This window comes from Homalodisca vitripennis, chromosome 6 (genome assembly GCF_021130785.1).
Source record: "Homalodisca vitripennis isolate AUS2020 chromosome 6, UT_GWSS_2.1, whole genome shotgun sequence".
In the NCBI taxonomy this organism is placed as follows: Eukaryota; Metazoa; Arthropoda; class Insecta; order Hemiptera; family Cicadellidae; genus Homalodisca; species Homalodisca vitripennis.
Genome location: NC_060212.1, coordinates 86,909,659 through 86,928,536, shown reverse-complemented (window position 1 = coordinate 86,928,536; position 18,878 = coordinate 86,909,659). Strand labels below are relative to the sequence as shown.

The window sequence follows — 18,878 nt, the reverse complement described above, 5'->3', positions numbered from 1 at the left end:
CCAGAGTAATTCCGTCAGGAGTGAACAAATTTATCTGTTCAGGAGAAGCCAATGCTCGCATACACATAAATTGTCAACTCTTTCCAGCTCGAAAATGTGTTCAATTTGAAATAAGTTATTCCGGATACATTAAAAATTAACATGCATCTTTATAAAACAAGGTATTCGACCTAAAATCATATCTTTGCATTGATGTTATTCTTCATCATCTGGGCCGTGGCATCCTTCAGAGTAGTCCTCATTAGATTGAGCTACATACTCCCAGCAGCACTCCCACATTTTAAATCAATCATCGAACGTAGATATTGGAATGGCCTTCAGCGTTGCATTGCTTTTAACCGTCTCGATGTGATCGAACCGCTTTACTTTGAGCGCCATTTTTACAGGAACATCCAAAAGTCACAGGGAGCTATGTTGGGACTGTACGGAGGCTGGTGAAGCTGTACAAACTAGGCATAAATTGCTGCACAAACTTTGATGAATGTGCTGGCACGTTATTGAAGTGAAGAAGACAGTCACCACTTGACCAGAATTACACAACCTTTTCAAGACTGCAACGTAATATTCTTTGTTGATTGCCTGACCTTTTGGAGTAAATTCATAGTGCACAACATGCACAATCGAAAATAATAATTAATGAGCATTGACTTGACATGGTTCCGATTTTGACGTGCTTTTATCGGCCGTGGCTCGTCTGGAAACTTCAACTGTGAAGATTGTTGTTTATTTTCAGAATCGTAACTGTAACTCATGGCTCATCAACAGTAATAATCTTCTTAAGGAAATTTTCATCATCACTCACCATTTTCAAGTTGTCCAGAGCAATTTTTTCTAGAGCAGCAATGGATTTTCTGCTCCATCATGAGCAATTTTGGAGTACATTTTGCACTCACTGAGTACTTAAAATCTTATTAAAAATTTCCCAAACAGTAGCTTTTGGTGTTTCGAGATCATTTTCTACATCAACAATCACCTTCAATCATAAGTCGAGTACGCTCAATGTTTTCCGTGTTGTTGTCAGTGATGGTCAGCCAGAACTAAGGTCACTGTCAATAGATGTGTGGCCATTTTTAAACTGCCTGTACTATTCTTTTATCTGTGCTGTGCCCATACTTTCATCCCCAAAGGCCTTCTCTAAATCATTTCAATCAAATCTTGTTGAAATTGAAGGCAAACTCGATTCAAATTTATTGAGTAGTTATTCCTTTCCAACAGCTACAAACAGAAAAAAAGTGAGACAAACACACGCTGTGCGCGACCCAAGGTGAGGGACTACTAATTAGGCTTATACCCCGCAGAGGCCGCTCTGGCACGAAGGTATAAACACAGATTGGATTCTTTTCAGACAGACCTATTATTATAAATTAATGTGAAAGTACCTTTGTGTGTTTGTTTTGATTTCATGCATAAACTATTTAACCAATGGTATTGAAATTTTACAAATTTTTAGGGTCTCTTGTATGTATTCTATTTAAAATTCTCTTGCCTGCCTGTATAAATTATTAATATATATTCGCCAGGAAGTAAGGGGAAACAAATAATTATTGTACCTTACCGACAAAAACGTGTATTTTCTACATAAACATATACAATCAATATATACAATTTACTAGACACCATTCCATGCTACAGTACGATTCACAAGTATACATTTAATTGGTTAGAGACAATTTACAGAAAATTCATTTGGCACATTTTAAATTCTTAGGCCCCATCTTTCACTTTATCATCCCCAACATATTTTAGATGTTACTTTTGTCATGAACATTTTGCTGTTTCTTGTTAATATTTTGTAGATACAAATTCAAAACAGCCTTTTCTTATTGGTAAACTTATAATCTAAAGTTATGGTTAACAGTTTATATAAATCAATTTACAATATATCAAACTATTTTAAACAATTAAATAAAACAGTCAAGGTTATATTACTTCTTGTGTAGTTGTAAATTTGTTAAACTTTCTACTAAGGAATTCTGCACTTCATTGAGAACATTGTAACTGTGATACTTAAAAAAATACATAAGTAATAATAGGATTTAGAGATAATCAAATCTCAAATCTACCACCAAAAACCTGCATTTAATATTAAATGGTTTGTAATAAAATGAATCAGTTACTGACGAAACTATTTTTAATTTTTTCCAATACTACAGCTAATTGAAATCTGATAAAAATTTTTACTTTTTACTTATTAGACTTTGTAACCATCATGTACAAGAAACGCATGCATTCAAAAAGTAAAAATATCACTCATGATAACAAAAGTATTAAGTAATTATAACTTACTTGTTTATATTTGTTTACTTTGGGCTGATTAATATTTTGCACAAAACAAAATAAAAATTAATTTTTTTAATTGTAAAGGGAAAGTAGTGAGAGCACCAAAGAAACATTAAGACAGAACATAAAAACTGAAAATATCCTAATTTTTAATACTTTATTGTAAAACTAATTATATTGTAAAAAAAATAAAACTAATATAATTTTTAGTTGTGTCGATATATGAAGCCTTTATTCTGTTCATATCGCTACATAATATAGTATTGTATCTGGACATTTTACATAATATTATATTCTATCTCATGTCAAAATACAAAATAAAAAAAATTGTTTGATCAGAATTTGAATACTGTTAGATGTGTACTAATATTTTTTGATACTGTTTTGAAACAATTGTACGTTTTATATATATATATATATATATATATATATATATATATATTTGTTTTAGCCAATTGAGAGAGGTACTTAAAGTATACATACTGACCTATAATTTATTGAAACTTTACAATCTGGGAATACAGTATATTATAATAGATATTTAAGCATCCCATGTTCTTTTGAAAGATTTATAAACAAGGATTTTTAAAATATTCTACACAAGTATTGTAACTATGTACTCATATTTGTATAAAATTGTAAAACATAAACCAACGTACTGTTAACAAACATCATTTTTACGTTCACTATAGGATGTTGTAAAAATAATAATGAATAACTAACATTCCAAGACCTTGCATCTCCAGTTTGAACTATCCAGATAATCTGATAAACATGCCTCTTTACACAACTTTCTCACAGATTGTAGAGTATATGTAATTCTTAAATACGTAAATGTAAAAAGTTAAGTCTATATGTATAGGCCAAGCAGCTTTAACGTTGCGGTTTTGTCGGTCTACAATTCAGCAAAGGAGAGTGAAGATTGTTGGACAGATTTAATATACAATAGGACAAATTTGTTCAAACAGTTTATATGATTAAGATCTATATAAAACAATACAGATTTTTCCAGGAAACAATCAACTATTTTTTCATTTCATATGTGCACAAATCTCAATGAAAATTAATTTAAATAAGAAATTAAATTTATTAGAGTAATGCATACCATGAAGAACAGAGTTAATTATCGCAATCTGCAGTACAATATTCTGAGCAGTTACTATATAGATACAATTCGTCTTAAAATGTATTTATATAGTTGAATGGACCATTTAAAAAAACAATTTTTAGTGAGATGAAGATTTAGTGTTCTACTGCACCTATGTGAAAAATGAGTTGCCGTATGTTTGTTATACTGTTCTAATGGCATTTACAGTAATCTGCTAATCAAGTTGATATATACTTTCCTAAATAAAATTCTATTCATAAATCATTAAAGGGAAAATCTGCATCATTTTGATCCTCTATACAATCCAAGGGGTAGCTTGCTCTGATCCTCCTGACCTTTAAACAGACCTGTTTAATTGTTAGTTTTAGTATTTCCATTAGTAATTGTGTTTGGACTTATTCCCTTTATTTTGTTCCAAGAAAATATATAAATAATTAACTGAATAATAAAAATTATAAAACTAGTCAATGCAAATTGGAAACAACTGTAGATGATTAACATGGCAACTAGACCACAAGATCTGTGAGTGCGTGTGCGAGTGTGCCTGGGTCTTTAACCCTTCAGGGGCTATGGTCCTCTAGACAGAGTACGGTAATGGTGGTGGGGTAAGAGGTGTTTATAATGTTGAAAATGTACTATTATGATTATTATTTGTTATGTATTCTTTGATCTTGATTAACACTTGGTGGGGAGTTAAATTCTTGTTGGCATCATAGCTTATTGACAATAAATGTGGAAGAGATTTTTAATTGGTAACAATTGTTTCAACTGTTAGAAACCTCATGTAAACACGGCTTCACAGAATCAAATCACCAGTCTCATGCGCATTGTAACAAAAATTTTAAATTAATATATGAAGTAATATTGTAAAACCAAATATCTAATGGGCCAACACTTAAACTAATATCGAGCTGAAATATGTACTGTGTTGTGTAACCGGTCAGAGTAACAATTTGTGAGAAAGCGTGTCAGAGCAGGAAAGTATCTTGATACAAGATCACAGCCTGTAGTATATCTGTTGTGTGTCACGTCCATGTACACGTCACGTCACACAGCTGCTAGTTCCACTCAGCGAGTATTTACACACAATACACGTTTGTACATTATTCAGACTCCCTGGAGCTGGAGAAGGAACACCCCTGGAGTTGACCCAGGCCTGGAACATATACATATTTTTAGTACAAAATAAAAAAAACAGCGTTAATTTATTATTAATATCAAATTTTTACATGACATTTAAGTTATATTGGTGTTAAATTACTTTTTACGCCAGTTCACAGGATAAATAAAGTATATTTAAAAAATAATTTATTGTATCCTTATGTATATTGAGTGAAAAGTAACATTCCCTAAAATGTCGTATCATGTACTTATATAAATACAAACAAGCCAGAGATTATGTGTGAAACTGTAACACTTTTCTGAGTGCTATGAATGGGAAAATATTGTTGATGAGACTATTATGGACATACATGTAAAGGAAATCAATAAAATTAGTTTTATTTCGCAATGAGAAATTTCATAATTTTGTTATTAATGACGCAGTTATTCATAATTATTGCACCTGAGATATATGTATATTAAGCAGAGTTATACTTTAGTGTTTGGTTGGAAAAGTGAGTTTTTAAGTAAGTACATACTTTGCTTTGATAAAAATTGATAGGAGTAGTAGTCTTAATCATTCAATTTGTTGTGTTGACAGGAATAGTTGTCTAAATTAAAAATTTGTTCTGTGGTATGAAATTTATTGATCAAAGATTTAGATTAGCAGATTTTGATTTGCTACTAAATAATATTGATTCTTCAGAACATAATTTTCTAATTCGCTTACAATTAGAAGCAATATTCCATATTGTCTTGTGTGTAATACTTCTATAAACAAGGTTTGTATAGTTTAATTATGATAACTTTATTAGAATATTAATAACAAGAAACAAAGTTATATATTTCTGGATTTAGAATAAATTAGGAGAGAACATAACAGGGGCGTGAATTGTTTATAGGTCTAACGCTCGTTTCTATTGGAAGAAACCGTAAGCAACTGTTCCTGACCTATGACAACAATGGGCAGTTTTCCATGTAACAACTGTCAGCTGATTATAATCTTCGATAACCAAGGTGGTAATTATTACATTTTTTTTCATTGATTGAGATGATTAAATCATGATTTTTATGTAAAAATGACACATTTTTACTGCTTTCGGTTCTGTTTAGTTCCTTTATCCTTACTTTTAAGAACACTGAAATGTCAATATTCATTTCAGACATATAAGCTATAACTCAATAGTTTTGTGACAGGGGCTCCATTTTTGTTTGTTTGTATTATTGGAAAATACACAATACAAGGAGCATTTTATAAATTATTATTCAGAAATAAACCTGCTCGAAACTCTTATTGTATGGAAATGAATAGTGTTCATAAAGAACATTTGTGATGTTAGGTATGATCAGTGATTACGTTTTGATTTAACATTGGCTGAACTATAAATTAATCAATTGTCCAATGGTTAGGAAACCTAAAAAACTTTCAGCTTGAACAAATTCAATTAGAAATTGGGTTCACTGTGTTAGTAAATGCTTATTCTAAATGGTTACATTTGTGGTCAGAAATGAGGTGTTATTAGTTAAATGTGTAATCATACTTTCAGCCTTTGCATTGTGGCCCACTCACCAATTTCAGGCCGCTTGTCAATCATCCTGTACCGGATCTGGTGGAGTTCTTCTCATTTCCTATCCCACCCTGTGGAGTTGTAGAACCATGAGGACGAGTCTTCCCGCTTCACCCAGGAGCTCTCCAGGCTTGTCTCCTGCAATTATACACAGTTAACAGTGAAAACCTAACTAACATGTTCTCTTTTGTCTATTCATTAAAGTGAACTGTGATGGTTACAAATATAATTCTTTACTATTAACTGGAAAGCATAATGAAATGAAAAATAACTTTATTTTGAGGCGGAGTTAGGGCTATTTTAGCACTCTTCCACTCATCCTCAAGATATTATACACCCTTTTATAAAAAATAATAATAAAAATTACTTACAAACTAAAAAAAAAATATATAAAAAATTAAACTAAGCTCTATACACTATTTACTTTATAACATTAATACGTTAAAATGTATATATATATATATATATATATATATATATATATATACGTACATTTTATCTTTGATAACGCCAATTTAACATATTTCTTTTATATTAATGTTATGTAGTAAATAGTGTAGCCTATTATAGAGCTTAGTTTAATTTTTTCAATTTTTTTAGTTTGTAAGTCATTTTTATTATTACTACTTATTATATATATATATATATATATATATATATATATATATATATATATATGTTTTCAGTTACTCTCTTACAAACATAATGTGTGCTGTTAGAAAACGACTCTATAAATATCATTTTTCAGAAGAAATATCAAATAAAAAATTACAGAAATTGTCTTGTTATACTGTCTATTGCACTACATCATTCCTATATAATATGTTCTTTACTGGACAAAAATATTCAACTTAGTGCAGGGTAGTAAATGTGCCCAATTGTATTCTCAAATTGCATTTAAAGTAATCTAAATTCCCCAAAAAGGATTTAGCATATCTTGGCAAAAATTTCTCATTTACTACAGATCTAACTTGTTGAAGAATTTCACTTGATGGTAGAATTTTTGTGTTGAGCAAAGTCAAAGTAGGGGATATTTCACCATGAGTGGAAAGTAAATATGGTAACAGGTAAATGCTATGGATGGGGTTTCCCCAGTCAATCAACTGGAATGTTTCTTAAGCTCCAAGTGGCTCTGATAGTATCACAAGGTCAACGTACAACTGACCGACATGGAATTTTCCCTCTTGGTTGGATTTGGAAGAGATTGGTGTATTAACCTGACATTACTTTGTTAAAAGCTACAAAATCTCTTCCAAAACTCTTCTATCACCATAACCTTGTTTTTTTTAGGTTCACTTGGGGTGATCATTAGAGATAAGAAAATCTACAGTATTGGTAACATAAACATATAATATTGGAACTTGTCAATTTCTAAGGTTAAGGGTTGGTAAGGTTTCAAAAATACACTTAATACATGTAAAATGCTTTTTACATTTTCATTTTTTATTGGTTATTTTGAGTACAGATCCCAAAGTTTGTTGTTTTTTAGAACACTAAAAAGGTATAAATTTATGAGAAAAACTCAACAGTTTTAGGATGTGTATTGTACACTTCTTTAAAACGAGAGATACATCTTCATATTTTTATGAACAAAAACAAGAGGGAAAATGTTTAAAACTTAACATTGTTCTAATTGGCTAAACTCAAGGATGTTTCGCTAAAGCCAGCTCTTAAAACAAGATGAGGAACGTTTTATATACCCAACAATCCTTAAGTTTCACGAAGCTCTAGATACAACACTGCCCCTATAATAAGATAATAGACAGTATTTACCGGGTTCAGTTGTGAGTGTGAGATGGCAGAGGGGCCGAGGTAGTCCATGCTGGAGTAGTAAGGGTTATAGTTCTGGTGTGGTGGAGGGTAGCAGTTGGTGGTGGGGGTGGGCGAGGACACAGATCCTCCTGTGTATCCACTACCAACCCCTCTCTGGGCCTCCACGCAAGAGTCTATCACTGCTGGACTCCATATTGATGCGTTGGAACCTGTTCAACACATCTTTATGAGTTCATCAGGAGGATGGAGCATGACAATGTTATTGAAAACTTGCAGAGTATAGTTTCATTTACTGATAAATAGAAGCTCTATTGTTGGGAGGAGGAATAGAAACTATCTCTATTGTAGATTAATCACTTCGATGTTTAGAATTCCTAAGGTATTTTTACATTTCCAATGAAAGCTCAAGGTTTAAGGAGTTTATTCCTTTTAAGGACAGAGTTGTTTAATATTTTTTTTTAATAAGAGGATTAAAATGCTATATTATGAATCCCTTAGATTTTTTTAAGATTTTCAAAAGCTGATTGAAAAGTTCCAGTTTTAAAACTTACAGACATTACTAATGAACATAAATATAGAAATACATTTTTGTTCTTTTCTCTTACCATCGATTAAACAGAGATGAAAATCCCTATTAAACAATAGCATCTTTTAACCCTCAGAGTGTCCTTCATCTATATTTTTGATGACGTATTAAAAGTCATCATCAACAATACAATACAATCTTTATTTACAAATTCATTGGGGAATTGTAAGGGTGTCAAAATATCTTTTACAGTGCATAATATATATACAAGTTTTAGTTGAGTTCAAGGAATTCCTCCAATGAGTAGAATGGGTGATCTTCAAGCCATTTTCTTAGCATGTGCTGGAAGTTCTTGCCTTGAAGTTTCCTTATCTCCGGAGGTAGGTGGTTGTGCAGTTTTCTTCCAATGTAGGTTGGTTTTCTCTCGTACAGTGACATGTGTTGGGTCGGTAGGTGATATAGTTCAGCACCCCTTGTGCTGTACTGATGGACATCACTGTTTTTTTTGAGGGTTTTCATTACAGGTGCTGGAGATCACTGCTTCAATATAGAGATTCACAACAGTCAAGATTTTAAAAGTTTTAAATGCTGTTCTGCAGCTGTCATTGTAGTGTAATTCTGCTAGGGCTCTGATGGCTTTCTTCTGAATTTTAAGGACTCTCTCTAAGTTAGTCTTTGAGGTTCCACCCCACACAACCAGACCATAGCGGAGACAACAATTACAACAATTAACAATTTTGATGATAAACATTCTAGTCTTTAAATTCATTCTACTGACGCTAATACTAGTCAATTCGCATTATAACGTATACCGTTTGAATGCTCGTGAGTTTTTCTTTGATTTTATTGGTAATTGGATTTCTCGTAGTCAGTACCAAAGTTTACATAGTTTTTATCAACTGTTGTTTCCAGTGAAGTGTGTATGAATTGTTTGTTGTTGCTCAGATATGAAGGTGTGAATTTCATTCTATTATGTGATTTTTTTCTTTCCAATTTTTTATTATGTAATTATTAATTGTTAGCAGTGATATTATTACATGTAAATATTGTTTATGTTTTTCATTATATATAATATAATAGTGATTATATTTTATGGAAAACATAAACTACATTTTATATATAGTTTATATAAATTTTATACAATAGCACAATATTCTACGCTTTTTCACACACAAAAATTAAAACAAATTATTAATATAAACTGTTCAACATTATACATTTCTATCATCAGGACCCAGTATTAATAATCCATACTTGAGAGCTCAAAAAACTATATAATCTCTAAAATATCTCTATTTTATTTTAAAATTGAATTGACCATTAAAACAGGCCAACTGTCCAAGTACAAAAGAAAAAACTGGAAAGAGTATTGGATGAGAAATTGTAATATTAATTTTTTCATGTCTCACTGAGAAATAAAATATCTATTACAAGGGCACACATTTCTCTTTCTTACTGTATAGTGCTATAAATATAGAGCAAGAACTTGTCCACAACCCAAGTCCATTGTTTATGAAAAGCAATGTAATCCTGCTTGATGCAATCGTAGCCAATGCTACTTTTATGATATGCAACCAGAATAGATACTTTCCTGGCAGTAATCAAAGAGAAATAAAATAATAGCAACTTCTTTTCGTAATACAAAGGCAACTAAGTGCCTCCCAAGTTGAGATAGTAAGTAAATGTTAAGTAAGTTAACAAGCGACTCTGGTGGCCAAAACTACAACCCTGTTCTAATATTGTCCTGCTCCTCCGCGAGAGTGCTCTGCTAAACAAAATAACGTTCTAGTTACATCCAAGACAGATTTGCACTGTGATCTTAGATAAGTCATTTTTCATTGTTTGTTGTGTTGTCCACACGATAACACTTGAATTATTTCACGATTTAATTAAAAATCTGAATTAATACGGAGTAGATGGGAAGGCAATAACTCATAATTAAATCACTAAGGTACTGCCTACATAATGTTACATGTACTTATAAAACAGTCAAGCTTATAAGAATTTCTAGATATTTTGAGAAATCAGTTTTAATTGTTATTATAACAACTATTTATATAGTATAAACAAAACATTGTGACAAATAATGATAATAATTCTGTTTATTTGTTTGGAAAAGTAATATAAAATCCACGGAATTCTCTAGACAATGAATTATTGATTGAGTCCAGACAAATGATATTTTTCCGTAGTGAAGAGAATGTAATGTCCCATTTTGTTCCTTAAAAAGTTCTTGACCCGTTTTTTTTGTTGAGAACGATCTCTCAGCAGTACATGTCCTCAATACTAAATTATTTAAATAATAATCGTTTGCTAAAAAAAGTAATTGAAAACATTAGGATTTTGGGAGGGGTCCGGACCCCTTTGGCCCCCTCGGTGGCTACGCCCCTGAATATGACAGTGGTGTTCTGTACCTGATGAGTAGACCGCGGGGATGGGCGGAGTGCCAGGGAGCAGAGGCTTGATGTAGGGAGCCCCGGGGCTGTCGCGGTGAAGAGCAGGAGCTGGCGAGGAGGCGGTGGACGACGTGGTGTTGCTGGATGGTGTCTTGGTGGTGGTGGTGCCTCCAGCTGGAGGATGGTGGGGAGCCTTGGGTTTGCTGACCCCTCGAGTTCCTCCAGCTCCCGATTTGTCGGCACCGTTGTGCTGCTGAGCTTGCTGATGCTGCTTCACCTGCTGACGACATTTGGCGCGCCGGTTCTTGAACCAAACCTGCAACAGAACTTTGAAATAATATCTGCATCTTGGTGAGATACGCCAAGGATATATTATATAGAATATTCTCGCTTTGTTTCTCTCACATCATGGTGGACAGTATCGACACTTTTATTGTTACCTGGACAATCTCGAAGGATCATTGCACCCGACTGTAGCCTCCTCGAGGACAGCTTTAAACCGAGGATTCAGAAGGTTTACAGGAACCGTCATATATACGAGGGCACCCGAATGACTAGTTACGCCCTTGGCCTGAACGCCTTCCCAAATTTCCAACTCGGAATAAACTGACTCCTTCCCATTCCAATCCGTTATCGAACGTACTTAAGGAGTTAAATTTAACTTCTCGGAAACTGAAAGGAAATCCCAAGTTTCTAAATAAATCACGACATTTGACTGTACATTTTGAGCGGAGGATAACAAATTACTGGGTGCGTGAAATTTCTTATACGAGCAAATGATTGCAAACCCTTCTAGCAGTCTGATAAAGCGTGATTTAAGCTTTGGGAGCGGTTTCAAGATAGTGTCTTAATTACGAATAGATTTTCCTCCAGCCTTTCACTTACATTGCTACAAACATATTGTTTACGTGATTAACTAGGTTTGTGAGACAGTTACCAATCAAGAATCATTATAAGTGCTTTCAACATTCTGAGTTGTAGCCTACCTGTTTTACTAGCAAACGATGAAAAACTAAACCACTGTGGTACTTTACAACGTAGTTGTTCGACATATAAAGTGGAATTACACGGTGATCGATTTCTACCTTACACCTCTCTTGTAATGTGCGTTCCGCTATTACCAATCAAGAATCATTATAAGTGCTTTCAACATTCTGAGTTGTAGCCTACCTGTTTTACTAGCAAACGATGAAAAACTAAACCACTGTGGTACTTTACAACGTAGTTGTTCGACATATAAAGTGGAATTATGCGATGATCGATCTCTAACTTACCTGTCTTGTAATGTCGTGCGTTCCGCTATTCAACCTTTAAACTGAACTCTTTAATACAATAGTGGACATTACCGTTCTCTGGTGTGTTTCACACGGATTTATATCGCAATAATGCAGAATACAATATTGTAATACCCTTCAACGCACGATTATATTGTAATAATGCAGCTCCCGGCAAAGAAAGAAGTGGCCGCTAAACGCTCTGTTTCATAAGCTTATGATATTCCGAGCAAATCCAATGAGATGGATATAGCGCCAGATTATTGTACCGCGCGACAATACACATTACCATTATTAATATACTCTGTCGCCAATGGCTGCGTGATTACGTCGCACATAAACACTCTCTATCCCGCATACTCTCTGGGCCCGCGGTGTTACTCTATGTAATATTCAATTGTCGCGCGATCCCGGATTACGGCCATTGTCGGCAGACCTAGCGCTGTTATTGTAGTGGCATTATTGGGCCCGTTATCCTCAAAGTGATCAAGGGATTTGTGACCGAAAGCAATTGAAGAATATACTAAATGATCAGTGAAATATTTCTGGGTTTTAACTATCAGCTTTTCACTCGCGGATTTAAATGTTGACAGGCCCGCGGTGAATTCTGGATTGTCAACTTAATTTGTTAATGCACATTTTCATAATAATAATTGTAATGAGTATTGGTGTTTTCGACTTTATATGCACAGAATTGAGATAGTAAAATCTTCTTTGAAGATAAAATAAAAATTTGGATCTTTTCACTAGATATTACAAACATTCAAGGTAGTCATTTTGGGAAATTTTGTGACCAGACTCAAGGGACATCGGTAGAACATAAGGGTTTGCATGTATAAATTATGACTAAAAGGGTGTCACATTTGCGTAGTAAAATATTAAATAAAAAAATTTTAAGGCAAATTAAACATAATTTAATAAAACTGTAGGTTTTGTGTAAAATGGTTTATTCTCTTCGATCGTATTTCGTATAGATACTGGGCAGATATATCTTATACTGTAAAGAATGTACTTAACTGTAGCAGTTTATTCGTGGATCTGAATGTTAAGGCATTTTACTCAACTGATGAGTTCATGATGGGCCGCTGGGATGAAAATTTTTGAAATTAACAACAACCACGAAACCCCTGATTATGATACATAAAAGAATCGTATTGAATGTTATGCATTTACCGACCAACATCATTTATCTGATGTACTTATGTACTTTATATAGTTACGTTGACGCATGCCATGCAATATTGTAATTGTTTCACGCAATAAAGAATATTATTAGCCTATTATTACTATTTTCACCTATATAACAGGTATTTTAAAGGGCTGTGACTATGAAATATTAAAATAACGAACTAAGTGGAAACCTAGTACTCTACCTTAAAGACATTACGTTATGAGCGAATGAGATGGAGAAAATTCAGTAAGCTCTAATGTCTAAAAGAAAAAAAACTAAAAGGACTATTCGTAGTATTACAGACAACAGAAAATTGAAGAAGAGCGCAAAACAATCTATGTTTGGAGTAAGACGAAATGTAAAAATGAGGGGGAGAAGATTGAAAGTATTATTTAATTTTGTGATATAGAAGTAATAATTTTTGCTGGCATGGATATTTAAAACCATAAATGGCTAATTCTAAGGGAAGAAACGTCTCACCGGAGGTTCCACCGATAATAAGGTTCTTAATTTTTATCGTGCTCCAGTAATTCTCTTGTATCAATTATTTCATATTTTCGTGGTTCTAGTAGTGGATTTAGTAACGCTGACTCAAAATCCACGCGAAATTCACACCAAAAACGGCAAGGTCACAACAAGGAGCAGGTCGGGAGAGAAGAAGCCTTTCACGACAAAAAGTGACAGTCTTTGATATCCTGTTTAATAAGGGAAGCGGGTCGGAGGTGGCGATGAATGCGGGATGCCTACAATAGCAGTATATTACCCCGGGCGTGAGCGTGAGCAAGGCAAAGGCCTAGCAGCAGATGAAAGGCAATGGATACACAGCGTGGGGCGAGGGCGCGGGGCTTCGCCTTATGTAACACATTCCATCCGCCCCAATTTGTTATTGAGTCCGCATGCACGGTCGGGGACGTCTCTCTTTTCACATGATTGACAGTCTGTCAGCTATGGTCCCTAGATCTGTTATAACAATTAGACGGGTCTGAAGATTGGAACGATTTTCTAGAATATTTTTATAAAGTTTGGTTTTTGTACTAGTGGATGAGTTATTTATTCAAATTGTGCAGCTCTTGTAGATCTGTGAGGATAGAGTGTTTTGTCATTTTGGAAGGGCGAGGTCGAAGCCCAACCCTATTACTTCGTATTAAAGTAGTATTGAAATTAGGTTATAATATTCCAAAAATTATTTAAAACCCAAATTTGTTAAATTTGGTCAATATTAACCTTTGTAGGCGAAAAAATGACGGTCACATTACACATATTTTAATTTGACTCTAAAATAACTGTTTTTCGATACAGCTAATACACCAAACTATTTAGAGGACCCTACTGGAGTGAAACGATTTTGAGTTTTGGACTGCTCAAACTGCTTTTTTATGTATTCCTGTAAAGCATAGTTTTGGATATTTAAACGATGGAGTACAAAAAAGAGAGATATTTTTTGATTGACCATAATCGGCAACTCCAACTAGGTAGGTCGTAAATGATTTCTAAGTTTAATATTGTTCACCGGTACAGCCGGCTCGTAGTGACGATTTGTAGCATTTTGCACTCACCCACGCAGTTTTATTTTACGGTTTAGTTACACTATTTTAATTTTACTCGTTTTTATTAGCATCGAGCAACAAACCGCGAAGGACGTCTGTGTTCCCGTGGCCAACACCGAAGAACAATACGTGGACATCATGTAACAATGCCGCTGTCCATCGCTCACAATAAATGAACAAAAAGGAATAGGTCACCACAAAAGGTTTAGATGTTCGCCACTGTGTCTTTTGTTCAAGTCCTTTTAAGGGGAAGGTGTTCGTGCCCACGCATCTCCACCCCTTAGCAATTAAGGCTCCTGGGTATTGTAGGTAGAGGTTCATAGATGTAGACTTTGACAAAGCTCTTTTTTATGTGGTAAGTCAATGTAGATCGTGTATGAGAGGTCTAATATTCCATACATCCATTGGTGTAGAAGAAAACAGCGCATTGGCAAACAATCTTTGGATGGACACCCTACACCCTAGAAATCTGATTTGCCTGCTCTGCGAGTGCTGTGGTTCATCGAAGAGCCAAAATTGATTAACTACTAAGAAACACAGTAGTAAGTTTTTTAGGGAAATTGCACAGATCGCAAGAGCATACTCCTGAGATTTATACAACATTAAAACTTCTAACCTAAAAGTGCATAAATTTGATATACCACCCAAAATTAGTTGGTTTTGGCCATGAATACGTGTGATGTCTTATTCACCAAGTTGAGTGCGAGAAAAAAATTTTCACTTCATTGATCGGTGGTAGTGTCTTGTGATAAGCCTGTATATCTTCATTAAATCTCAATATTTTTATTTAAAAGGAGTAAAACTATTCTAAGAGTGTCGTGTTGTTTTTCTAGTTTAGATCACAGTCACGGTGTTTCAATAGAAAACCCTATTGTTCCCGGGTATACATTTCCACAAGAGATCGGATTCCATATCAAGATTATAAGGTACGTGAATGGGGTAGACGAGAAAGAATCAACTGTGCAAATGTAGATTCACAGCTTGCGTTTAGACTTATTTTTTAAAGTGTCACACATTTGGCGATTTTTCATCCTTCTTTTATGACCTTGTTTTTTCGATTGGAAGATTGTTCTGGTGTAAAGAAGAGAACATCACAACATTTGTAATAGAAGAAATAAAAACAAATTTGAAGATATCGAATAAAACTAAACACTACAAAATGTGTAAACTTTTGTTTACACATTTTGTTATATGTGTATAACTTGTTAAAACAGTTTCAAGGGTTTGCGAAGTAAATAAAATATTCTAAAATTGGCCACCCTTTTGTTTCCGTGATAAACATAATACTCGAGTTTGTAAAGTAATTGGAAATATGATGGAATGGTTTCAATGACATCTTTTTACGAATTCTATTCCTGTATATTTTAGGATGTTTGTGCAGACACTATTTTGAGCAATTTATGAAAGAAACGCCATAACATGAAACACAATTGAAATTACTATTTTGAAAAATATAAAAAACGTGATGAACTATGTGAAAACTGCTTATTTGGTTTCGAGACCATAAACAATAATGTAAAATTTTCTGGAAGCAGTTTTAAAATTAGACATACTTCAATCAATCAAACTTCCGTTATAATCTATACCATGGTTCCAATTGCATTTTAACCCAAAAAGCAGAAATTATAATTACAATTAATATATTGAATAAGTTAGGTAGATGCAGTTTGAAACTATTTGTTAACCATCTAAATCGGCCATAAAAATGAGGAATTTTGTCAAAACAGTTACAGCTGTTACTGGGAAAATATAAAAAAATCGTTTAAAATTACGATTAACTTGAAAATATTAGCAGAAACACATAAAAGACAAATTTTAATACATTTAAACCGGTGGCTAATCTTGATGTGTATGTTAAAATTAAAACAAAACTACATTTTTCGAGAAATAGTGTACTCAAATTAAGCTTGTGTGATCTGCATCCAAAATTTGTTTCAGGGACAGAAAGTAAATAGTAACTAAGTAACAAATAAGTTTAGTCGACTAAAATTATTTTTCTCAAATAGTACATTATAAACGTGTTGCTTCTCTCCAACGATTTTCTAATGGAGTTTTCCTGGTGGAATTGGAACCGATTGCCTCAGGACAGACGTCGGTAGATCATAGTATGACTGATATGGGGGCGAGATTTGCGGTTTCGCTAGGCAACACGACAGTAGGGCGCAGTGTAGCGCGCCACACAAGGGCGCAGGGCCGAGGCTGGGATACTGACGGAATGCGCGAAACCCTTGAGGGCACATCGATCGCGCACTTGGGGCGCTTCCCTCCCTCCCCCCCCCCATGACAGAGAGACAGACAATCACGCCAAACGACATCCTTGTGCCCCGTAATGATCAGCCAGGGATTACAAGCTGCCAATCAGCTGTTCTCTTAAACAACTCCGCTCTTCTTTTCGCGATACCGCTTCACCTCGTCTCGCTCTGTCTTCGATTTAAATAATGACTGCCGACACCATTGTGTCGCTGGGGAGACAGCGATTTGTTACTGTTAAATAAACGAACTTCTTAAAGCAAGTCGTATTTTGATAGAAAGATATTCATCTGTTACACAAAGTATGCATTCATTGCGACAACAGACTACTAAGTAAATATAGGCTACCCACAATGTGAGCCTCTGGATATTTCGTTTAATTAAATATTTAAAACAAAAATGAGTTTTATTTTACCCACAAGCAGGTAATAAATGGAGTACAACGGACAATGGTTATATTCTTAGAACAATAGCACAAATCAGTTTATCCATCCAAACTTGATCAAACTTAATTTATAAATAAACGCATTGCAAAAAACATTCCTTTCGAGTACATTGTACAATGTTTCAAACAGGTGCAGCTTAAATAGATATCTGGCTAAAGGACAGTTTTGCCTGTCAATATTTCATTCAAATAAATGTGATAGACGAACCTTTGACTATGTAATTTTATAGATTTGTCACCTGATGCTAAATCTATTGCCGCTCTGAGTGCTATCTAGCGGAAAACAACAAAAACATCAATGCCTTGCGTAATGCATTGAACAATTCCGTAATGACAATGAAGACAAAATCATCCCATTGTATCCATTTCATCTAAATTATGACAAATACTTAAATATTCCAAAAGGATTTACAACAAAAGGAATTAGTGTGGTAGTGCTATCCTACATACTCATATGACTAGCCGCTCAGAACCATAGGATAACTTTTTATACCACGTAACCTTTATGTCAAAGGTCTGTTATATTGTAAAAATTCTGAACTTTCAAATTTTTTTAATATTAAAGGTTTAACTTATAAATTACAAATATTTTTCATGTCGCAAATATTAAAATATGGATTAGTAAGTGCAAAATGTACCACTTTTTCTCAGTTTAATGTAATGATGAATATAATTATCATACTTTCAAGAGTGATCGTGTCGTTTCCAATGTTTCTATTAAGGGTGTGGACTAATCTGCCAAAGATACTAATTATAATAAAAATGCAACAACTTCAACACAACACAGAGACTTAATTAAATTTGACGACGAATGTTCGCTCATATAAAATAACGAATCATCATTATCTGTGCAGTTCTCTTCATTGTTATTTGTATGGACGCAGCATGTTTTGACTGGTGTTTTAGAGTATATTAATATCTGCCCTTTTAGGATGGCCCTGATTTATCATATCAGTAAATGTATAGATATCATTTGTTTATATGTTTCTTTTCATCAGGCATCATTTTAGTAAAATGCATAAATATTATTATTATTATACATTTATTTATATTACTAATCGAGAATATTTAAACATTCGTGTTATCTTGGAATTCCATAAAACATAAATACAAGTAATAAGACTTATAATTTACAATAATAATTTAAAAAAGAAAGCGAAAGTGATGCAGCTTCGGAGAATCGTGCAAAATGAAATATCCGCGATGAAACAGTGCCAAAAATATTGTGTAAGTAAATAGTTAACTTGAATCAAATTCCCCTAAATTTAAGATCACACAAATTTTATTATACTATATGACCAAAGAAAAACTTGAAGGTACCATTTATTCACAGATAAAAATATTTTCATATGGCGGTAGTATATTTTATAACATACATAATAGTAAGATTTAGTAATATTTTTAACATAAATATAAATAATAAGTTTCTAAACTGTCGT

The 18,878-nt window shown here is 33.6% G+C and overlaps 1 protein-coding gene across 1 annotated transcript in view; it reads right to left on the bottom strand.

The window, feature by feature from the left end:
• Positions 1-1,551: 1,551 nt before the first annotated feature.
• The window catches only part of LOC124364523 (homeobox protein OTX2-like), a 75,860-nt gene continuing 58,533 nt past the window's right edge, over positions 1,552-18,878 (bottom strand). Inside the window, exons 5-8 of the mRNA XM_046820073.1 lie at positions 10,771-11,068; positions 7,831-8,039; positions 6,060-6,195; positions 1,552-4,544 (exon numbers count right to left, since the gene is read on the bottom strand). Of these exons, the coding sequence (XP_046676029.1) occupies positions 6,112-6,195; positions 7,831-8,039; positions 10,771-11,068 (591 nt within the window). The 3' untranslated portion in view covers positions 1,552-4,544; positions 6,060-6,111. The remainder of the gene's footprint in view (positions 4,545-6,059; positions 6,196-7,830; positions 8,040-10,770; positions 11,069-18,878) is intronic.